This window comes from Musca autumnalis, unplaced genomic scaffold (genome assembly GCF_047663935.1).
Source record: "Musca autumnalis isolate F117 unplaced genomic scaffold, ASM4766393v1 scaffold_2, whole genome shotgun sequence".
In the NCBI taxonomy this organism is placed as follows: Eukaryota; Metazoa; Arthropoda; class Insecta; order Diptera; family Muscidae; genus Musca; species Musca autumnalis.
In genome coordinates, this window is record NW_027411755.1 from 164,102,197 (window position 1) to 164,127,645 (window position 25,449).

General features: G+C 34.8%; 1 protein-coding gene across 21 annotated transcripts in view; it reads right to left on the minus strand.

Annotated features, from left to right (window-relative positions):
- The window catches only part of Pde11 (Phosphodiesterase 11), a 346,062-nt gene that overhangs the window by 40,175 nt on the left and 280,438 nt on the right, over positions 1-25,449 (minus strand). For all 21 annotated transcript variants that reach the window (XM_073969743.1, XM_073969741.1, XM_073969729.1 and 18 more), the window contains one exon: positions 22,399-22,549. In XM_073969743.1, coding sequence (XP_073825844.1) covers positions 22,399-22,549 — 151 coding nt within the window. The remainder of the gene's footprint in view (positions 1-22,398; positions 22,550-25,449) is intronic.

Genomic DNA, 25,449 nt, shown 5'->3' on the forward strand with positions numbered 1-25,449 from the left:
TGTCATTATTTTTAACATTTTTTTATGTTTGGAAAACTGAATATGTTTAATGCAGGCCATAAGTCAATGTCTAGGATGTGAACCGCTAAGGTTGAAAAAAATAATACTACAAGATGGGGTCATAAGAAAAATAGGTTTGTTAATAACAACTATTATTCTGTTAATGTTATTTGTTATTTATAATTTGTTTCTGTCTGAGGTAAGCTATACGGCACCAGTGCACAGTGGATCCACCCATTGGCCAAAAATACAAAAATTAATGTCAAAATTTTGGGTACAACATCTGGCAACTCTGACCCTGACAGTTATGACATGCTCCTTTTTAAAAATATATTAGTTTTTGTTTCATTCGAACGCGATCTTCTTAAGAATAGTTTCAAAAGTCGGAACATTTGACTAATATTTTTTGTTATGCGTACAACCTATATTTTAAGTGCAAGTTAATATATTCAAAATATCGCGAAACTAATAAGTATAGCAAAATATTATAGTGGATTTTGAAGGAGGAGGTAATAGCATAATTTTCGTTAAAAAATAGTGTTTTAACGTGTTGTGGAATTCTAGTTAGCTGCATATTTTCTTAGTGTATTTCGTAATGCCAATTCATATACTTAAATTTGACCTAAGGTTTTTGTCATGATGTCCACCAGTGCCCAACTCGGGAATCATTTTCATGGGTTTAAGATTATTCAGTATTAAAATCAGCCATCTAGTGACAGACTATAAATAGTGGGTCGCTGAATAAAGCTACCCTATAATAGGGTTTCTTTGATATATTAGCGTATAACTCTGTGATCTGACCACGTACTTTAACATAATTGTAATCAGTGGCAAGATGAAGAAATCATCTTCCAAATTTGTCTTACATTGGCGGTACGTACCTTCAAGGAAAAACGCTATAAGAACTATATTAAAAATTTTACCAATTTTTCAGACAAAAACATCCTCTAAATTGGTTGGATTTTATGCTGTTTTGGAGATTGTTTTGTTCCCCAAGTCCCCTCCAGAGGGGAAAGGGGGGGGGGGGGGTGGAGAATGTTACGCTCGTGGTTTCTTAAAACACTCTTCGCAGCAGCACAAAGCTGTAACCGGCTTGGTAATTGGCTTGATTTTTACACTCTAAATATTTTTGGCCACTTTCTCCATACAAGTGGATCCACTGTGCATTGTGTTCCACAAACATAAACGCAAGGCGATAGAACAATTGTCACGCCTATCAGGACTCCCCCACCCAGGCATATCTACAGAGAGAGGTCAATTATATAATAGAGAATCGTTATTAAGCCGGTTTGGATAGCATTCACACAGATGTAGTCGTAGATGTTATAAAAACTATCGTGTAAATGTCCCATTTATCGCAGATGAATGCAATAGATGGCGGGAGTAGGTGCATCTCAGGGGTTCTTCTGGTCTCTTCCATGTAACAGGGACTATGTTGCAGCATGCTACATGGGCACAGTCCGCAGTGAGTCGTCGTCGTCGTCATTAGGCTGGGCTACTCCCCCGTAGTCTTCCTAACAGCAGCCGCACACACAGCAATCGTGTAACACCAGCCGTTGCTGTTCCAGTCCCTGGTAATGCATCCTATTTTCAATTTAATTGCAATGGACTCCGAGGTTAGAGCGAGGAAATGGTGTATTTAATGGTCTCGGCGGTGCAGGAAACAAAGCACAACAACAACTGCAGCTTGCAGCCTTGTGATGGTTACAGTTCGCCAGACATAACCATCTTGTTACAAATGACGTCACCTGGCAAGTCATTCTATTGGGTCAGACCATCTCCCAAAATATGTTTCCATCAGCAGACCAGTCGATTTCAGGACCTCCGAACGCCGCACTTCCATCAATCGTGGGAAAGCTAATTGGCCAAGGTTCAGAGAGTTCAGAGATCTCCCCAACCCTTCTGACGTTCGGGTAACAGAAAAGACTTTCCGAGACATCATCACTGCTGCAGCCGCTCACCATATAGCTGCTGGTCGAATACTCGAAGTGAGGCCAAACTACCTAGCAGAGGCGACGGGATTACCAAAAGATCGTGATGAGCTTTGTCGTGCCAACACCCGTGTACCCTGAAGTTAACAGGTTGGTCGGTGAGTATAAGCGAGAAAAGCGGTTACATCATCTGAGGAGTTGCATCATTGGAGCGGGAACTATTGAATTGTGTTAAGTCATTCTGCAACCCTGGAAAGAAGGAAGATAAGACGTCACGCTGACTGATCCGGAGTGGTGCGCAAGTTATTTCAATCGACAGTTTGTCTAGCACCTCGGGAGTGACAGGGCGAAGAGAAGGGTACTACGTGGTATTAGATCTCCTCCCGTCGAAGATGAACAACCACAATTTACAATGAATTCTGTTGCGAATGCCATCAGGAACGCTAAAGCATCCAAAGCGTTGGGCCCTAATGAAATCTCCTTACTAATGCTGAAACAGCTGGACGAGTCGAGTAAAGTTGTCAACCTGTCGTTGGCAATCCACATCGTTTACGAAGGCTGGAAAGTGTACAGGGTGGTTCCGCTACAACGTTTGGACGATTTCGGTTTCTCCTTTCGAGGGTTATCTTTCGTACTCCCCAGTTTAGTTAGTGCCGGCAGGCTTTTTTCGTATGAACGTTTTACAAAAAAAAAGCAAAACTATCAGAGACGAGTTGTTAAAGTGTTCTTTTCCCATAATTGTTGGGAGGTACCCGAAGAACGGGACTAATATAGCAAATATTCCGACCTGATGAAATAATACGATGTGCAAAGTTTAGATCAATCAAAATCTCCCTGAGAGAATAATCTTGCTGATTTGCCGTTAAGGTTTCTTAGGGGTTTTAGACCATTGTCTCAGGTAGTATGGGCTTGCGACAGAAAAAAAATTTTACCGTCGTAAAGGAAGCTGCAAGGTTAACCTGCTAAAAAAAAAATGTCAAAACGATCCGAGCGGTGCTCTTAAACTTCATTTTATCCGAATTTTCTGAGGGAGATACCCGAAACAGTGCACACTGGTCCCAACCTCCGATAAAAATCGAAAAATCGATATCAGCAAATCTCTGCGACAATTCAGAAAATTGTCTCTAAACATATCATATTTTAATATTCCAGCACTGTTTTTGTAATTCATAACGGTATTTAACAAAACAGAAGAATTTGACATTTACGTATGATCTCTTAAAAACTTTAAAAACATCAGTAAGGTTATGACTTCTTACAAGGCAAGTAACTCAAATTTGAAGGGATAAAATTATTTTTTTCAAAATGGGGGTTTTTGTAGAAGATTTTCTAATTACTTTTACATAAAAATTTGTACACATTATTCGCATAAAATATGCTGGAAATTAAATTTTTTATAATACTTTTTTGTGGATTTTTTTCCAAGTCCTAAAAATTGAAGTTGAGTTTTACTAACTTCGCCAACCTTCGCCACTCTCCAAATTTTTTGAAAAATATTAGAAATAGTGTCCAGTTTACAAAAATTTGGTTCCAGCTGCATATATTTGCATTTCCGTGCGTGACATTAAAAATACTGACGATGCCTCTGGTCGTTTCAGTGAATATGTCGCATTACTGTGTTCGCAGTTTCTTCTTTGTTTTGTGTTTTAATTCTTTGTTTTGGTTTTTTTCTTTAAAGATTTAGACATTTTTGTTTTGGGATCTACCTATTAGTGTATTTTTTTACATTTGTATATTTGTGATATATGTATGTACAGTTAGGCAAGAAATGTATTGCAAAAACCAAAATTGTAGAAAATTTCATATTAATTGTTCTTTTATAACAACAAATTATGTAAAAACTATACGGTTTTTGTGCAAATCTCTTGCTATAGGTCCTTACAACAATAATCCGTCAAAATATGCAAAGGTTATTTGCGATTTACAACAAATACGGTCAAAAATAAGAATTAACTACTATTTGGGGGTGACAATAAAAGTATTGCAAAAATTACAAAATCGGTGGATTCTTCGAGAATTGCCAAAGGTGTGTTCCTTAATGAGTTGTCTATCCACTTTGGACATTCATTGGAGCATTAATGAGCTTAGTTAAACCACAAATTAGGGCTCGGTATGTTCCACTCTAAGGATACTGGTTCCCCAATTTTTAGTAAATCTTGATCCTTCTTTGGAGGATGTTTTTGGAGCTTTTTGTTAAATTGGACCCAAACATTTTATGAGGGTTGATATCAGGATGTTGGTCCGATGTATTTAAGAGTTTTGTGTTGTTATATTACATCGGAAATTTACACAAATAAGATTAACATGGCATGATCTGGTCTTTGGAATGGTGGTAGTTGACTTTGTTTGAGCTTTCGGGATCGATTTTTCTGACTTTCAGACTAATGACTATTAAATATTTCTTAATGATGTCAGTGGGGATGTCTTCCCAATCATTATTATATCCGTGAACCCAATTTGGCATACTATTTTCCATGTAAAGAATATAGTACCCAAATATTCGGCATTCCAGCTTCTCCAGTAGCGGTTTAATTTCCATATTTGATGGGTTTTATTGTATTTGGCGCAATTTTTTGGATTTATTATGATAGCAGAGGATAATATCTATCTACTTAGTAAAAATTAAATCATACCAATACCATTGAGAGACGAAAGAGTGCTCTGTCGTAGGTCGTTTCAAAATACTACACTAGTGTCAATTTTTTCCATATACTTTCCAGAGGTATTTCGATGTTCTCAAAGCCAAAATCGGACTGTTTTGCATTCTTCCATTATCCTACAATACATATTGAGTCAAATATTCATTCTTGGCATACTTGCCTGTGGCCGATTCGTCGTTGTTTATTGTTAATATGGTCCCATGCGTTTTTTACCTGTCTGAAGACCCTCCATGACCGCATTTTTTATCACTGAACTTTATTGCATTCAATACTGTTAGTCTATTATTAGCCGCAAAAGTCATAAAAATGCATAATGACCGCAAAAAATTGCAAAAATTTTATAGTTTTTTAGTACTGATTTTCCCGTTGCAATACTTTTATTGTCACCCCCAAGTAGTAGTTAATTCTTATTTTTGCCCGTATTTGTTATAAATCGCAAATAACCTTTGCATATTTTGACGGAATATTGTTGTAAGGACCTATAGCAAGAGATTTGCACAAAAAACCGTATAGTTTTTACATAATTTGTTGCCATAAACGAACAATTGATATGAAATTTTCTACAATTTTGGTTTTTGCAATACATTTCTTGCCTAACTGTATGTATCAAAAAATACACTTATGCTACATATAATATGAAAAACAAGTAAAAATGTTAAGTTCGGTCGCACCGAACTTTATTATATCCCCTACCATGAAATATTCTGACCTCAAATGGAATAATTTGTTTCCTTTCCTGTCCACGATTCCAGTCAGAGACGTTGTTTGACCACTAAGAACTCCAAATAGCAAATTACAACCAATTCGAACCGAAAATGTAGATAAAAACCTCAAAATAACTGAAATAGGGAGGTACCGTAATGTGAGAGCTATACCGAAACCTGGAGCTATGAAGACAATTTTTGGCGCAGAAGGTTTTTGATCATTGAGAACTCAAAATGGCAAATTACAACCAATTCGGCCGAAAATGTTGATACAATCTTCAAAATACCTGAAATCGGAAGGTACCGTAATATGAGGGCTATACCGAAACCTGGACCTAAGACCATAATTTTTGGCGCAGAAGGCTTTTGATCATTTAGAACTTCAAATGGCAAATTACAACCAATTCGGGCCGAAAATGTTGATAAAATCTTCAAAATACCTGAAATCGGGAGGATCGTTATATGAGAGCTATACCGAAACCTGGACCTAAGACCGCAATTGTTGGCGCAGAAAGTTTTTGACCTTTGGGAACCCCAAATACCAACGTACAGCCAATTAGGGCCGAAAATGTAGATAAAAGCTGCAAAATACCTGAAATCGGGTGGTACCGCTACATGGGGGCTATAGGAAAAACTAAACCCATATTGATGATTTTTCGGCTAAAGTATTTTTTACTTATTTTTAGCATATACTGAAAAAATCAGATTGATCCGACGATTATAAATATTTTTGTCGCACCTACTCACATAAGTGGGACCACTATGCAGTGGACCGAAATAGTCCATATTCGAACACGATCTACATATATCTCGAATAAATAATAGGATGTGCAAAGTTTGGACCAAATCGATTGCTCCCTTCGAGAGTTATCGTTCACACCATCTTAAAGAAAAAATTTAACGTTTGTAGTGGAGGTACCCGAAGGAGTGGACCGATTTGAACTAAGTTTGGACAAAATATTACAATACCCCAAATTTTATTCGAATCGGTTGATCCGTTCGAAAGTTATCGCGCGCACCAGCCAGACAGATAAGCAGACAGACAGACGGACGAACATGGCTAAATCGACTCCAAATTGGCTGAAATGAATTTCATCTAAAGATACTTGGGTTTAAAACCGTTTTTTGGATGAAGCACTTTTGGTCCTATCAAAGTGTATATACCATCGTTAGCCTAAAGGATGAGGTTATAAATAGGGTTGCTGGGCTCGCCACATCCAACAAAGTCAAGGGAAGAAGTTGTAAAGTAGCCAAAACGAATCTGAAATTAAGGTAACTCTTTAATTTCTGTGGAAGAAATATCACGGAAGTAAAAATGGAAGACAGCCTATCGGTTGACCATCTTGCTTCATAATCCTAGGATATGACACGAATGTTCACCATTTCAACTGGGGTAGCAGCGACACGAATGGCGTTGGTGAGTAAGTATTCGAATTTATTTTAAGACATAACCTTAGAATATATAACATGGTAATGAAAACACCTTTCAAAATAAAACCAATGGCATATGCATGGAAAGTTGTCTGGAACAAATTCACTAAACTAATAAACTCCAATCTGGGAGTATCACATTATCCTTTGATAGTGCAGCGAAGCTTGTGACAAAGGTTTTAGTGCATAGCCTGGTCATTTACTCACACAGACAGAAGATGTCAACCGGTCTGGTGGTCGAAAGATGTAGCAAATTAGCAGAAGGCTTTACAACAAAACCAATAAAATGAAGTTGTTCACAGATTGGGAGATCTACAAAGTGTCTTTCAATATGTACAACAGTGAAATAAAGAACACTAAACGCAGATCTTGGATCTGCTTTAGCGAGAATGCATCTTAAACTCTTCCTATGAAGAAATCGTTTAATCAAATTTTACCTTGTTATACCATATCGTCATGACAAAGGAAATCGTTTGGAATATTCTAACCTATTATGAAATCATGTTCCCATGATTGATATATTTACATAATTTCTGTTGTATTTATTTACAATTACTTTGTATTATCTACCACACAAAACAAAATAACAAAAATTTTCAAATTTTGTTAAATATTTATTTTCAACAGTATTGTTTAAATTATTCCATTGTGGGAATTGAAATTATGCATTTGTAAGCAAAATTACGCGGCATTGTTCCAAAAAAACGGTCATTTGTGTTTATTTGTATTTCATTTTATTTGTATATCAATTTATGATCTTCAAGAACGTCTACGTCTTAACGCTTGCATTTTTTTCTTCAATTTCAACAACGATGGGTATTTTGTTCTCTATGGATGATATTTATCATTGAAAATGATGATGTCGTTAGGTTGGCTGTTTGGTCGGTCGTTTTTATGTTTTGTTTATTGAGTTTTGAATTACCAACGTATTTATTTGTTTTTTTTTTTTTTTTTGGTAGTGAAAAGATGTGGACAGATTTTTTAAACAAAAATGTTATACATATTTGTTTAAAATTAAAATATGAATAAATTGTTATAGAATTTCATTATTTACACAAGGAATATGATGAATAGGAAGTTTAATTAAGAGGAAATTGTGAGACTCCTTGGAATAAATATACGAAAACGATATTTCACCTTACATCACTGCCTATAAATTTGTTGTAGTTAAAAATTCAAATCTTTTTTAGCCGACCCGGTCTGCGTTGCTGGCACTTCAAACATTTTTATGTTAGCTTTTTCATAAGTCAATTATATTTTTCTTGCATCGCTAATTAGTCGGTATCTTCAGTAATGTTGGTACCGCCAAAAAATTGTTAATTGATGCATGAATTTATTGTATCTGCTGGAATACAATAAATGGAAGTGTTTGTGTGAAATCTTAACGTGATTTGCTTCTTAAATTCTTCAAGAATCGATGTAAAGATTCTAGGGAATTTTTATATGCCATCGTTCATTCGTTCCAGATGATAATTTCTATTTAATATTGCATGTATACCCATCATAGCATCCAGTGGCAACTTAAGGGCCGACTGTGTCGTCCTTCCACCTTCTTATATTGTATCTTATATACCTGATGAAGCTATATCTATCGATTCAATAAGACCGAAACTTCGTTATGCATAACATCTGATATTTCCATTGTTTTGTAGCATATTTAAGAAAGTGGGATTGGTCGGGTCTTATGGCTAAAATATGTACCCAGGTTCGGGGAAACGGACACATTCGTAAGTTTTACATATATAGCGCATTTAAAAAAAAACAGGGCACAGGGGATAACCGCCCCTGCGAAAGTCAACAAAATATATGCCCTATTTCTACCAGGGGCCATCCCTGTACATCGTCTGAAAATGACATGGAAATCGGTTCAAAAGTTTTGGAGATATGTATAACATATTTAAAAAAGTGGACGTGGTCGGGTCTCAAGGCCACAAATAAGTCGGAGACACAACCACCATTGCCTATCGAATTAATTTTCAAACCCCACTCCACTGAAATTCAATAAAATATATAGCTTCTTTTACATGAACATCGGTTCAGAAGTTTTAGAGATATAACAGATATAAAAAAGGGATGATCGGGCCTTTAGATCCCAAATAAGCACCTAGGGTGGGAGACACAACCACAATTGCAAATTCATTTTGAAACCGATATGTTCGCAAAATTTACAAAAATAGCGTTTTTAAAAAGAATGGCCTAGGAGAGGTACCCCGCCCCCTACTATGTAGCCTATTATCACCAGAGGTCATTCCGGTACATTCTCTGAAATGTTCAGAAAAATCAGGTAAGTACTTTCAGAGACATAACACCTTTAAAAAGTCATCGTGGTCGGGACTTTAGACCCAAAATAAGTCAGAGATTTAACCAACTTTATCTCGCAAATTAATTTTCTAACCTATACGTTCGTAAGTTTTGCAAAAAAGAGTTTTTAGAAAATAGGGCTTGGGGAAGGTAACCCGCTCCCTTCGAAATATGAAGCTTGTTTTCACCAAGGGTCATCCCTGAACATAATTAAAAAAAGTGGGCGTGGTCGGGTCTTTAGGCCTCAAATAAGTACTTAGTGTCAGAGATTCGACCACGTTACCTCGCAAATTAATTTTCTCATCGATACATTCGTCAGTTTTGCTAAAATAGACTTTTTTAAAAATAGGGCCCGGGGAGGTACCCTGACCCTCCAAAATTCAAACAAATATTTAAGCTATTTTCACCACTTATCATCCCTTTACAGTCTCTGATATTTTCAAGAAAATCGGTTAAGTAGTTTTGGATGTATAGCTTAATTAAAAAAGGGGGCGTGATCGGGTATGTAGGCCCTAAATGGGTACCTAGGGGCGGTAGAAGTTGTTACCTCGCAAATTAATTTTCTTACGGATTCGTTCGTCAGTTTTGCTATTTTCACCACTGGTGATCCCTATACATTCTCTAAAGTTTTCAAGAAAACCGGGACAGTAGTTTAGGTCTTTAGGCCCCAAATGAGTACCTAGGGTCGGAGACACAACCACCATTGCACAGTGGTCCCACTTGTATGGGAAGGTGCGACAAAAATGTTTATAATCATCGGATCAATCTGATTTTTTCAGAATATGCTAAAAATAAGTAAAAAATACTTTAGGCAAAAAATCACCAATATGGGTCCGGTTTTTCCTATAGCCCCCATGTAGCGGTACCACTTGATTTCAGGTATTTTGAAGCCTTTATCTACATTTTAGGCCCTAATTGGTTGTACTTTTATATTTGGGGTTCCCAATGGTCAAAAACCTTCTGCTCCAAAAATTGTTGCCTTAGGTCCAGGTTTCGGTATAGCCCTCATATTACGGTACCTCCCGATATCAGGTATTTTAAAGCTTTTATCAACATTTTCGGCCCGAATTGGTTGTAATTTGCCATTTGGAGTTCTAAATGATCAAAAATATTCTGCGCCAAAAATTGTGGTCTTAGATCCAGGTTTCGGTATAGCCCTCATATTACCGTACCTCCACATTTCAGTTATTTTGAGGTTTTTATCTACATTTTCGGTTCGAATTGGTTGTAGTTTGCTTTTTGGAGATCTTAGTGGTCAAAAAACGTGTCCGACTGGTATCGTGGACAGGAAATGAAACAAATTATTCCATTTGAGGTCAGAATATTTCATGGTAGAGGATATAATAAAGTTCGGTGCGACCGAACTTTACATTTTTACTTGTTTTCCATATTATATGTAGCATCATAGAATCAAAAATATACAAATATCAACAAAAATACATTCATAAGTAGATCCCAAAACAAAAATGTCTAAATCTTTAAAGAATAAAACCAAAACAAACAATTAAAACACAAAACAAAGAAGAAACTGAGAATACAGTAATACGGCATATTCACTGAAACGACCAGAGGCATCGTCAGTATTTTTAATGTCACACACGGAAATGCAAATATACTATTATCACCAGAGGTCATTCCGGTACATTCTCTGAAATGTTCAGAAAAATCAGGTAAGTACTTTCAGAGACATAACACCTTTAAAAAGTCATCGTGGTCGGGACTTTAGACCCAAAATAAGTCAGAGATTTAACCAACTTTATCTCGCAAATTAATTTTCTAACCTATACGTTCGTAAGTTTTGCAAAAAAGAGTTTTTAGAAAATAGGGCTTGGGGAAGGTAACCCGCTCCCTTCGAAATATGAAGCTTGTTTTCACCAAGGGTCATCCCTGAACATAATTAAAAAAGTGGGCGTGGTCGGGTCTTTAGGCCTCAAATAAGTACTTAGTGTCAGAGATTCGACCACGTTACCTCGCAAATTAATTTTCTCATCGATACATTCGTCAGTTTTGCTAAAATAGACTTTTTTAAAAATAGGGCCCGGGGAGGTACCCTGACCCTCCAAAATTCAAACAAATATTTAAGCTATTTTCACCACTTATCATCCCTTTACAGTCTCTGATATTTTCAAGAAAATCGGTTAAGTAGTTTTGGATGTATAGCTTAATTAAAAAAGGGGGCGTGATCGGGTATGTAGGCCCTAAATGGGTACCTAGGGGCGGTAGAAGTTGTTACCTCGCAAATTAATTTTCTTACGGATTCGTTCGTCAGTTTTGCTATTTTCACCACTGGTGATCCCTATACATTCTCTAAAGTTTTCAAGAAAACCGGGACAGTAGTTTAGGTCTTTAGGCCCCAAATGAGTACCTAGGGTCGGAGACACAACCACCATTGCACAGTGGTCCCACTTGTATGGGAAGGTGCGACAAAAATGTTTATAATCATCGGATCAATCTGATTTTTTCAGAATATGCTAAAAATAAGTAAAAAATACTTTAGGCAAAAAATCACCAATATGGGTCCGGTTTTTCCTATAGCCCCCATGTAGCGGTACCACTTGATTTCAGGTATTTTGAAGCCTTTATCTACATTTTAGGCCCTAATTGGTTGTACTTTTATATTTGGGGTTCCCAATGGTCAAAAACCTTCTGCTCCAAAAATTGTTGCCTTAGGTCCAGGTTTCGGTATAGCCCTCATATTACGGTACCTCCCGATATCAGGTATTTTAAAGCTTTTATCAACATTTTCGGCCCGAATTGGTTGTAATTTGCCATTTGGAGTTCTAAATGATCAAAAATATTCTGCGCCAAAAATTGTGGTCTTAGATCCAGGTTTCGGTATAGCCCTCATATTACCGTACCTCCACATTTCAGTTATTTTGAGGTTTTTATCTACATTTTCGGTTCGAATTGGTTGTAGTTTGCTTTTTGGAGATCTTAGTGGTCAAAAAACGTGTCCGACTGGTATCGTGGACAGGAAATGAAACAAATTATTCCATTTGAGGTCAGAATATTTCATGGTAGAGGATATAATAAAGTTCGGTGCGACCGAACTTTACATTTTTACTTGTTTTCCATATTATATGTAGCATCATAGAATCAAAAATATACAAATATCAACAAAAATACATTCATAAGTAGATCCCAAAACAAAAATGTCTAAATCTTTAAAGAATAAAACCAAAACAAACAATTAAAACACAAAACAAAGAAGAAACTGAGAATACAGTAATACGGCATATTCACTGAAACGACCAGAGGCATCGTCAGTATTTTTAATGTCACACACGGAAATGCAAATATATGCAGCTGGAACTAAATTTTTTGTAAACTTGACACTATTTCGAACATTCTTCAATAAAGTTGGAGAGTGGCGAAGGATGGCGAAGTTAGTAAAACTCAACTTCAATTTTTAGGACTTTGAAAAAAATCCACAAAGAAAGTATTATAAAAAATGTGATTTCCAGTACATTTTATGCGAATAATGTGTACAAAATTTTATTTAAAAGTAATTAGGAAACCTTGTGCTAAAACTTCCATTTCAAAAAAATAATTTTATCCTTACAATTTTGAGTTACTTGCCTTGTAAGAAGTCACAACCTTGCTGATGTTTTTAGAGTTTTTGAGAGATCACACGTAAATGTCAACTTCTTCTGTTTTCTTTTGTTAAATATCGTTATAAATTACAAAAACAGTGCTGGAATATTAAAATATGATATGTTTAGAGAAAATTTGCTGAATTGTCGCAGAGATTTGCTGATATCGATTTTTCGATTTTTGTCGCAGGTTGGGACCAGTGTGCATTGCCTCGCAAATTAATTTTCTCACCGATACGTTATTCAGTTTTGCCAAGATAGCGTTTTTAAAAAATAGGCCATAGGAGGAGTTCCCCGCCTCCTCAGAAATTCAACAAAAAATATAACCTATTTTCACCACGGGTCCTCCCTATACATTCTCTAAAATTTTCAGGAAAATCGGTTCAGCAGTTTTGCATATATAACATATTTAAAAAGTGGGCGTGCTAACGCCCCCCCACCCCACCCCCCCCTACTACGAAATGTCAATGGGTGTCCCCTGTACATTCTCTGAAATTTATCAAAAAAATCGGTTACGTAGTTTTGGATATATATTACAAAATGGGCGTGCTAAAATGGCGTTTTTTTTAAATAGGGCATAGGGGAGGTACAACGCCCCTTCCGAAATGCAACAAAATATGGGGCCATCCCTGTACATTCCGTGAAATTTTAGGAAAATCGGTTCGGTAGTTTTTGTAGAAAAGATAAAAATTTAAAAAAGTGGGCGTAAATGTGGGCGTTGTGAAAATGTCTTTATATAAAAATCTAAGTTGGGTTATGACGAACATTTCAAAAAAAAAAAAAAATAATAATAAATTATCCAAATCGGTCCAGCAGTTCTCTACAGATTCAATTACCAATGAACGACATTTTATTTTTGTACCCTTAGCCTTTAGGCTAAAGAGGGTATTTACACTTTGATACGACCAAAAATGTGCCTCATCGAAATAATGGTTTTAGACCCCAAGTATGTTTGTACGATATCCGTTTCAGACAATTTTGAGTAGATCTAGCAATGTCCGTCCGTCTGTCTGTCTGTATGTCGGTCTGTCTGTCTGGCAGGCTGGTGCGCACGATAACTCTCGAACGGATCAATCGATTCGGTTCAAATTTTGGGTATCGAAATATTTTGTCCAGATTCAATTTAAGTTCGAAGATGGGCCATATAGGTCCACTCCTTCAGGTACCTCCCCCACAAATGTTCAAAAATTGTCGCAAGACTTGTGCGCACGATAACTCTTGTAGGGAATAACCGATTTGGTCCATACTTTGCACATCGTGTAATTTCTATCAAACTTAGATGAGGTTCAAATATGGACTCAATCGGTCCACTCCGTCGGGTACCTCCCACACAAAATTTCGGAAAAGTTCAGTTTAGGACCTGGTCTCGAAAGTCTTTGATTTTTGTTTACGCAAGTTGTATTCGCTGTCCTCTATACGACGCTGTAAGTTTCATTAGGGGCAAGTCCATACTTCCTGAGAAAATAGCCAGAATGTTACAAAAAACCCTATGACACCGTGTGTAGTGGTTGGAGCGCAAGATAACTCTCGAACGGATCTGCCGATTCAGTCCAATATTTGGCTTTCGTAATATTTTGTCCAAACTTAGTTCAAGTTCAAAGATGGATTATATCGGTCCACTCCTTCCGGTACCTCCCCCACAAAAGTTCGAAAATGTTCGGAAAATTTGTGCGTACGATAACTCTTGAAGGGAGTAACCGATTTGGTCCATACTTTGGACATTATGAAATTTCTACCAGACTTAGATGAGGTTCCAATATGGACTCAAGCGATAAACTCCTTCGAGAACCTCCCACACAAAATTTCGGAAAAGTTCAGTTTAGGACCTGCTCTCGAATCGCCTTGGTTTTTGTTGTAAAATCTTGTATTCACTGTCCCCTATACGAAGGTACAAGTTTCCTCAAGGGCAAGTCCATACTTCCTGAAAAAATAGACAGGAAGTTGAAAAACAAACCCCATGACACCATGATTATGGGTGGAAGCGCAAGATAATTCTTGAACGCAAATGCCGATTCCGGCCAAAATTTGGCCTTCGTAATATTGTTTCCAAACTTACTTTAAGTTCGTAGATAAGCCATATCGGTCCACTCCTTCAGGTACCTACCCCACAAAAGTTCAAAAATATTCGGAAAAATTGTGCGCACGATAACTCTTGATGGGAGTGACCGATTTGGTCCATACTTTACACATTCTCATAATATCTACCAGATATAAAACAGGTTCGAATATGGACTACATTTGTCCACTCCATCCCGTACCTCCCACACAAAATTTTGGATAAGTTTACTTTAAGACCTGCTATCGCTGCCTCAATTACGATGGTAAAAGTTGTTTCAGGGGCAAGTCCATACGTCTTGAGAAAACAGCCCGAATGGTGTAAAAACCCCCTATGGCACCCCCATGGTCTATGTCGGTCCATTCCTTTAAGTACGTTTTCCGCAAAATTTTTGAACTTTAATCCTAATCAACATTTTTGTCGGTTCATACGACCAAAATTTTGAAACCCCTTAAATACATACGTTTTTTGTGAAAAAAGTGTTTCAATTTGCACAGGCTGAGGGTATATCTCTGTCGGCAAAGCCGACTGATACTTTTTTACTTGTTATTTATATAGATTGGCATTGGTAAATTGTCCTTCGTCGTTCAGTTTTCCACCGAAATAGCTTGGAAATGAATTTACATAAAAAATAGTTATTCAATTTCTCTTGAAACTACCCTTGAAGCTTTAACCAAAATCACATCAACCAATGTCCTGTTTTGTCCTGTTTATATATACTCTCACTTGACCAACAAGGATAAATGCTAATAGTTGACAAGGACAACACACAGTGTGTTTTGGACATGTCATTCATGGTAGCTGGGTGTGTGTGTGTCTGAACACAATCAAATAATGATTTATAAACATTGGATGTTTTCTATTTTCATTCTTTCTTTTTGGTTAGATTTGGTATTTTGCATTTTGTTGAGGTTTATTATTTTTCCAAAAAAAAAAAAGATCATATCCTATTTTTGGACATCCATTTCCCCCAAACATTGGTATCTGCATGAATTATTGATGTTTAGAATTTGATTTATTCATCGTATACAAATATATGTCGTATTCACTTATATGATAGTGTTTTTGTGATATATGTATCATAGACAAAAAAAGGAAATCGTTTATCTGTAGTATAATATTATTCTACATGAATCTGAAAAAAACCCTTCAGGGTAGATATGTATTTGTTAGAAGCCGTGACGTTTCAATTCTACTTGACCAACACCATTAAACGCAATTTTTCTTATAACAAGACACCCAATTGATCTCCTGAATAATTTATGGACGGAATTTAATTTGTTCAAATGGCAATAAGGGCGAAGTATTTGATATGCTAGCTGTGAAGGAGGACAAATTGGAAAATAGTGTATGCATAACGTAGGAATATTTTAGGTTGATAAAGGGAACATATAACTCACATGGATTACCAGTAAAAGAAAACATACTTATAAGAATATTTTATTTTAAAGTAAGCAAGGGCTTCACTCCTGTGCTTTAGTTTTTCGTCGATCAAAATTGCTTTGAGAAAAACTAAAGTTAGACTTTCAAATTAACTTAAAGTGTATTTAAAAAAAAAAAATAAGTCATATTGAACAATTTTTATCTCGCGATGTTTGAACAACTCATCAGCGATATTAGATGTGAAACCCCTCTAAAATTTACGACCACCCACCCATTTCGTCTCGGACATTTTTTATTTATTTTTTATAAAAAACAATATTTTTTATGTTAATTAGGACCCACTGATGTCAGAAATCTACTCAAAAAATTTGCGATTTTTCGTTTTCCCTGAAAATTGTGGTCGAAATTTCGAACTCTGGCGCTTATACTATATGATTAGAACTAAAAAAATATATATTTAGTTGCTGTTTTATTGATTTATTTTAGCATTTTTGAATGAAGAAATGATTGAAGATTGGTTTTGAGTCTTTTAGCACCCACTATGTCACAATGTCAAACATCTACTCAAAAAGTTTCCGATTTTTCGTTTTCCCGCGAAATTGTTCGAAATTTCGAACACTGTCGCTTATACTATATGATTAGAAGTGAAAAATGTATTTAGTTGCTCTTTTATTGATTTATTTTATCATTTTTGAATGAAAAAAAAAATGGTTGAAGATTGGTTTTGAGTCTTTTTTGGGCCTACAAAACTTTTCCCTGAAATGCGTCAGTACTGGTCCAGGTTTTGGATTACCCCCATAGAACGGTACCGCCCAATTTTCGTTTTTTTCCCAGAGATTTATTTGTATTATCCTACAGACATGGCTGTAAACTTTCCTTCAGAAATTTGTCAGCACAGGTTCAAGTTTTAAATAGCCCCCGTAGAACGGTACCTCCGGTACCTCCTCCTTTCAGCGGTTTTCAGGGTTTTAGCTACACTATTTTACAGAAATGGCTGAAATTTATTATTTAGTCTTCTATGGGGCTATAATAATTTTTCTCCACAATTTGTGAGTACATTTCCATGTTTTGGTATAGCCACCGACATGTAGGATAAGTACCAGTGTACGAAATTTCGAACAGTCAACCTTGCGGATATGTACTGTCGCGCCTGCGCATGTAAATCCTGTTCTTTATATTTTGTGAAACGATTACATATATTGGCAATAATTCGTCATGATTACTTTTTAATATAATTTTTTTATAATTTTTTAAAATTTATTAGTAAAGTACCCAAAAATATAGGTATCAAAAATGTAACACTACCATCGAGGGGAAGGGGAAGTTTTCAAGGAAAGAATTTTTTGTATTTCCTGACAGATGAGACTTAATATATATACTAAAACTTGTTTAAAATTTTACCTTTCCCATCCATATATTTTTCAAAAAAAAAAGTGATTTTACTGTTCGAACTATTGCCAACATTACTGTCATGCATGACATGCAGACCAATGATATATTTTACAAGGGCTTGGAATTATATGACAGGTGTTCTGTCCATGCCTAATGCCAAAATTGGAAAGGAAAATATCCTTGCCCCAATTGTCGCGAAATTCAGTCTCCACAATGAAAAATAAGACAAGTTGAAGGTGTGAGTGAACCTGTATGGACCAAATTTCTGGCGGAAAGCTTTATACCAACTGTACCGACATATTTCTGGATGAAAGTTTTATATCCCTAACGAAGACTAAATACCAAATTTTAGCCATTTCGGAGGAATATTGAGGCCACAACCTTCAAAAAGTATCAAACTTTAGCTATTTCGGTGGGATATTGATGCAACAACCTTCAAAATGCCGATAATCGGGATGTACCGCTCTATGGGGGCTATATGAAGACGTGGACCTATACTAACAAATTTCAACCAAACTTTAGACATTTCGGTAAATAATGAAGCTAAAACCTTCAAAATACCGAAAATAGGGAGGTACCGTTCTATGCGTGGACCGATATAGCTCATTTTCAATACCAAACATCCAAGGAGTAATGGAAACATCTATACCAAATTATAAAGTTCTATCTTAAAAATTGCGATCAAGATACAGATTTCAACAGACAGACTGACGAACGGACAGAGAATTTTATGTCTATCAAGAATATATCGTCACCATAAATGCCGGAAGACGTAACCCACAAAAATAAAACTTTACAGGAGGAGCAAAAAACGTTATAAAATGAAAACGGTGTTAAAAAAAATATCGAACATTTTTAGTATCGTGTTTTAAAACAGAGAAGAAATATATTTTTGGAAAAAAAAAATAAATTTATTTCCAGAATGTTAGAAGCTGTGTGGGTTACGTCTTTTGGTAAGTATTTTTCTGAAATGCCAAACGACGTAACCCACAATTTATTGAGTATACATTTGAAGATAGTAGTATAAATGAAAAATTATAATTAAATTAGAACTAGTTTATTGGCCTACGCGGCTAAGCGAACTTTTAACTAACAATCTGGCGGTGTTGGGTTCAATTCCCAATCTTAACGGTGATATATCAATGGATCACAATTATGAGAACTGTCTATTCCAACCAGCACTGCAATTAATGTTGAGTGTTCCTTTCCTCCAAAGGATTAATTCATTTGCACTATGATTAGTGAGAATGTCCATTAGGAGCACGTAATGTATTCCAAGAATACTTTACCCAAAAATTTTTATAACATTTAAATAGCCCAGTCATAATAGACATACGTATAAGGGGGAAATAGCGAAAATTCCCACAAAGCTGGATTTTGGTGGAGAACTAGGGTTTACCATTAGAAGCAACGTCCAAGAAGTGCTCATCGATCCCATGTGAGCAAAAAAAGTTTTTCGGGGACAAAGGTCATTTTTGGAGGCATTATTCAGTTTTTTTTTTTAATTTGTCTCAGAAACGGTAAGACTTAGCAAAAGCCGACTAGAGTACAAGTTGTAGATTTAACAATTATCTACAATACACAACTACGAGTATAATTTCCGGATCCGCCACCCGTGAAAACTATATTTATCCGTAATCAGCGCAACAAACCCTACCTTCGTTCCCGTTGGGCTTTCAATTACACATGTGGGTTAAATGGTCTATTTTTGCATAAAATTACTCTAACATGAAATAACTCTAGTAAACACGCTCCGATTTTGTTGGAATTTGTTTTAAAAGGTATAATTTCGCTCTTCAAGGAAACATATATATCTTGGGGAAACAGATCCGGTTACTTCGGTTATTTTAGCCGGTTCGTCTGTGTATGTGCATATTTCCATTATATTTGCATTAAAATCATATGTTTTTCAGAACAACTATATCTCAAGAATGGTTCCTTCTAGGAAACGAATTATAAAGGCCGAACTTAAAGATAAGTTTTCTGTCTACAATATTTACTTTAGTCACTTTTCGATTAGATTAAACGTTTTAAAAATAATAAACCCGGAAACATAGAACTTCAATAAATTATTAAAAAAATCATATTCTTTGACATTAAAAAAAATCACAGGTAGGTATAGGGATTGTTGTATTGTACTCGCGCAATTATGCAACCAATAGATTTAAATTCCATTTTGTCTTATTCGTAGGCTATAACATTTATATAAATCAATGTCTATTTTATGTTTTTCGATTTCACGTCTGTGAAATGTATACACATAGGCTACGAAGTCTATATCCTTAAAAACACTGAACAAAATATAAATCAATTGTATATAGGTTTTAGACGAAAATACTCAGGAAATGACACCTAAGTTATACTGGAGGAATATAAGAAGTAAAAGTGGTAGCCAGGAAATCGACTCCCAGTTTTAAAAAGGTCGCAGCCCGTTATATTTGTTAAAAATTAATTCGATAACCTTAGATGTCAGAGTATTATCTATTAAACGTCCTTTAATAATGATTTAAACTTACAAAATTATATGTTTTTGTTACTACTCGGTAATCCGGACAATTCGATAATCCTGACACAGCCGAAACATGTGGTGTCCGGATTATCGAGGTTATACTGTACTTATAATATTAAGTGTATTAGACGATATTTAAAACATCAGATCCAGAATATTATATTTGTTGTGGTTTTTAAGTCAATTTATCGACAAAATATAGCTAATATAAATTAAGTGATGTGTAACAATTTAAATGTAACTTTTAATTCTCATAAATGTAATGACAATCACTTGGGATTAAGTGTTTTAAGTCTAGCAGGTGCTGAAATTTCTTTTTTGAAACTTTAAGCCTCTGTGCGTACATCTAAGGAGGACCCACTGCCCCACAATCTCCGGATCAAACCCTAATGTTTGCAGTTTATTGGATCTCCTGTCTATTTGCATAAGTAAACAATACAGAAAAGTTGCGTTTTTCTCTGGACCTATTTGAATATCATTAAAAGCAGTTGAGTTTATTCAATCTCAAGCCATTATATATGTTATACCACGGGTTGATAAGTACATTTTTCGGCAAACTTACACTGTAATCGTAGTTGTCTTTAAAAAAACATCTTTGTGTTAGACCGACGAAAATTTTGGGCATATACACGTTTTCGGGTCAACGTCTCATAAGACTTGTCACGTACATCAGTTTTTGTTGTCATTTGTCTTCAAAATAACCACTTGCTTTTTTGTTGTTCTTGGGAGTTTATTTAAATCATTGCATAGGTCGGTCTTCAGACATCATCTTCAATTAGACACTTCAATCACTTTTTTATTAAAACTTTCGACATGTTACCAAACCTGGGTTTTGGCTATGACCTGCGTATAAGGGGAAATATCCAAAATTCCCACAAATCTGAATTTTGGTGTAAAAAGTTATTCGAGTTACAAAAACCGCCTAAAGTAAAAGTTGTAGTTTTAAAAATTAGTCTTTATAATTTTTAAAACGGAATCACCAGTCATGAGGTATCGTCATCTGAGAGTCAAATTAAACATACAGGGAAAAAAGCCGCATAAGAGTCGAACCGGTTAAAATAACCATGCCATGTGATAGGTATTTCTATAAGCTTCCAAACGACACCCACTTTGTAGTAATAGGTTCAGTAGAACCGGGTCTAACCCGGTTTTTTAATCTGGACTTTCGGATCAAATAACCGGATAGCCGGATCCGCCCTAAAGGAAATTATACATTTCGGTAATCAGCTCAAAATACCCTCCCTCTGGCATTATAATTGTGCAAAAATCAAAGACTAAATTGTTTGTACTGCTGTTTAATTTTCAAATAATGTGGGTTACGCCTTTTGCGTTTTATGCAAATTACAGTATGCTGTTACGTCTTTTGGCATTCCTTGAATAGGATCTGTATTTTTAAACGCAGAACTTTGAAATTTTGCCAGAGCATGTATTTTAGCTTAATGTATCAGATTTTACCAAAAAACGAATTTCGATTTTCATGTCGGTTACGTCTTCCGGCATTTATGGTGACGATATGTATATACTTTATAGGGTATCCGACGAATATTTCGTTGTATTACAAACGGAATGACAGATATACCCTTTGTATTATGGTGAAGTGTATAATAAATAACACTGTGAACCGAAATTTTGGGGGTGGAAAATTCCTTGAAGAGTATATACAGAACCCCAAAGGGCAGATCCGCTGTGATTTGAACTTTTGAGTTATGGCGTGATGAATTTTTCACTGGAGACCCTATAAGCCATCAGAAATTAGCGTTATATCGCTGTTCGCTGTTGTTTTGGCTTATTTTTGATATAACATGTCTGCAGTCAAATCTAATAAGGATATTTTTCGTATATAATTTTGACCTTCTAACACTCTTTCTTCCATGTCCTTTTCGTCCTTTATTTCAAGAACCGCAATAAAAGAGCCACAAGATGCCATTTTTCAGCTTCGACATGTTCTGCAAAAATCCTACCTACCTAACAAAAAAACAATGAACACAATATCTGTTATAATTTCCTAGAAGTAGTTATTTCTTTCTCCAGAACTTTGCAAAAATAACGTATTTTCCAAAATTGCGAAAAAATTGTCGTTTTTGGTTTCCTTAGTTTCAATATGTTTACTATCGAATCCCATATGGAAATTGACAATCGGTGGCGACAAAAAAATGGGGTTTGGCCAGGAAAACTGATTTCTGAACCATTGTGAGGCACCAAATAAAATGGAAAATCCGCAAGACAAATCTCGCAGGTATTTTCTGATTGGTCCAATCTTTGCACGTCGTATTACTTCATCCATTCAAGTTTCAAGTTGGCATATGGACTGTATCGGTCCCGTCCTTAGTTGATTTTTTTTTTTTTGTCGTAGGCTGAGTGTATATCTCTGTCAGCACAGCTGACTGACACTTTCTTACTTGTTTTTAATTAATAACAAATCAAATTTGTTTACTTACCTTATAAGCATCTGGTATATTTACAGGTTCACCACTCTCCGCTACATGACCAGCAATGCCAGTACCCCAAGCGATTTGTACCTCATCCTGTTGTTCCATTTCTTCAACGGTGCTACGTGGACAAACATCGAACAATTTCGATACCAAACATCTGAAAATTAATAAAAACATGCATTCAAATCAGATCTTAGAAATATATTACTCTATTTAAAATTAAAAGTGAACCGATATGACTCATCTTCGAACTGATCTAAGTTTGGGCAAAATATTATGTAGGTCCAATTTCTGACAGAATCGGTTGATGCATTCGAGGGTTATCGTGCGCTCCAGCCAGCCGGACAGACAGACATCAACTCCAATGGTCTGATATGATATCGAAGAGTAGAAAAGCGTTGTTATGAATAACATTCTAATTATGTGACTGTTTTAACCATATTTTGAAAGTTTTAGCCACATTATTCAACCGGAAAACTAACACTTTTTACCTAGCCTTCGCTAGGTACAAAACACGTCAATACATCCCTTGCAACAAATCATACAGTATAGATCCACGTTTTTTATAGCCCCCATATAAGAAGAGTAACCCCGAATTAAGCTTTTTTGTTCCTAAAAGATAGAAAAGTTATTCGCAAAAAATTATTTAAATTTATCCTGGCTTTAGACTATGCAGCTTTACTTCTAATGGCCTCATGAAAATATAACGATAACAAGGACCACAGCCCCGGAAATACTTCAAGAGTATCTAAAACTAAATCTCTGATTCTCTAAACAATATTCTTAACATTCTGAAATTCTGATAGTTTTTAATGTATGTATATGCTTTAAATATATATATATGCAACTTTTAATTCTAACATAAAAATTCCCGTTTAGATATTTAGTAGTTCCTAAAACAAAATTATCAAAGCTCCGCCCTTATGGTTATGGTAATCCTTTTATTTCTTTGCTATGATATGGACATTATTTATATCACCATTTATCATTTATTTTACTTCTGTAAGAAAATTTTTAAAATCCATTACATAACATATAAAAAACATTTCGTCCCAATTTACATTGGGCGAGTTTACTTGCGGCAATTGTCATTTTGTTGGAGAGAGAGGTGAGGCATATGGTAACCCTTTGCCTCTCAGCACCCTCTCTCACCTACAAACTGACAATTGCCGCAAGTAAACTCTCCTAATGTAAATTGGGATTTTTTGTCTAGCATACTTGCAGAGATAAGAGGCTTTTTTATTTGACATTAATGTGAAAAATATTCACAATTGTTATTTTCCTGCATTGCCTTTAATGCAGTCCAACTATTTCCCTACACATTTAAAGAGAAAATGCAAATCTTTAAATTTTCATTAATACAAAGATAAAGCCATCATCATCCGAAAAGAAAGGAAAAGAAGACGTGATAAAAATTCAGTTAAGAAAAAAGTTGGTGCCAAAAAGTAGTAAATCTTCAAATTACTTTTGTCTAAAAGACACAGCTGCAAAAAATGAGAAGTAAATTTCAAACATCATCAAGTTCACTGCCAACTAGAGCAAGACATAAAAGAGAAAATGTAAAAAAATGGAATTGACGAGAATTGCAGAAATGTCAGCAACTCAATTACAGTTGCATTATGCAAATAATATTTGGCACAGACACACACACAGCATAAGATAAAGAAAAAGTGGCTCAACCCTCCAAATGAAAATAAATTGTCATTGTTCTGTTGGCAATTTGATGTTTAACAAAAGTAAAGTCGACGTTTCCTAAATGTGAAAAAGCGTCCTCCAAAAATCATGCTTTCCCTCAGAGAGGAGGTACATCATTCAACTTCCCCCAAAAATTTAGCATCCCAAAAGAAATATCAGCCACTCCCAGTAGACTAAACAACCACGCTAATGAGTTCTTTTAAACATCTGTTTTGTGTAGAAGAAGAAGAAATCCCGTAACTTCTGAAGCAATTGTCTTGCGAATATTTTGATATTCTTTTAAAAAATAGTCATAAAAATTTAAATGAACGACGAAGTTTTCCCCTTTTTATTTTTTATTAGAAATGAAAGCAAATGGAAAAGTTTTTCGGGGAAATAGTTTTTCTCAGGCGTCATTATGACTCAGCACAAAAGAGGAAATTAACTTGGTCAAAATAAAATATTATGGCATTATGTTAGTGCAATGTTTGTGTTTGTGATAAAGGATGGTGCGCTATGAGTTTAATTAAAGTTTTGAATGTAGTGGTATGAGCATTAAAAGCTTATAAAAATAGTGAAGAATATTAAAAATAAAATATAAGTATAAACTATTAAATATAAAACATAAAATATAAAAAATAAAATTTAAAACATATAAATTATAAAATTTAAAATATGAAATATGAAATGTAAAATATAAAAATAAAATAAAAAATACAAGATATAATATATAAGATACAAAATATAAAATATAACATATAAAATATGAAGTATAAAATACGAAATATAGAATATAAAATGTAAAATATAAAATTTAAAATACAAATTATAAAATATAAAATTTAAAATATATAAAATATGAAATATAAAATATTAAATAAAAAATCAAAAATATAAAATCTAAATTATATAAAATATGAATTATAAAATATTAAATATAAAATAAAAAATATTAAATAAAAAAATCAAAAATATAAAATCTGAAAAGTAAAATATAAAATATAAAACATAAATATAAAAAATAAGCCAAAAAAATAAAAAACAGCCAATTGATAATTCCCTTCGCCGGGATGAAATCATGATATTGGTAGCGATCAGTAAAATTTTGCAACACTGTCAGTTCGTTTTGAAAAACATTACTCTCTGTAATAGAGGGTAATAAATGAAGTTGAGCCAATGGGGGAATACTCAACTCAATACAATCGAAAATAAAAAATAAAATATGAAATAAAAACTATAAAATCTAACATATAAAATGTAAAATTAATAAAAAAAATAAAATAATAAAAATAAATAATAAAAAAATGTAAAATTAATAAAATTAATAAAGATAATATAATATATAATTTAAAATATGATATATCTCTATCTATATATATATAA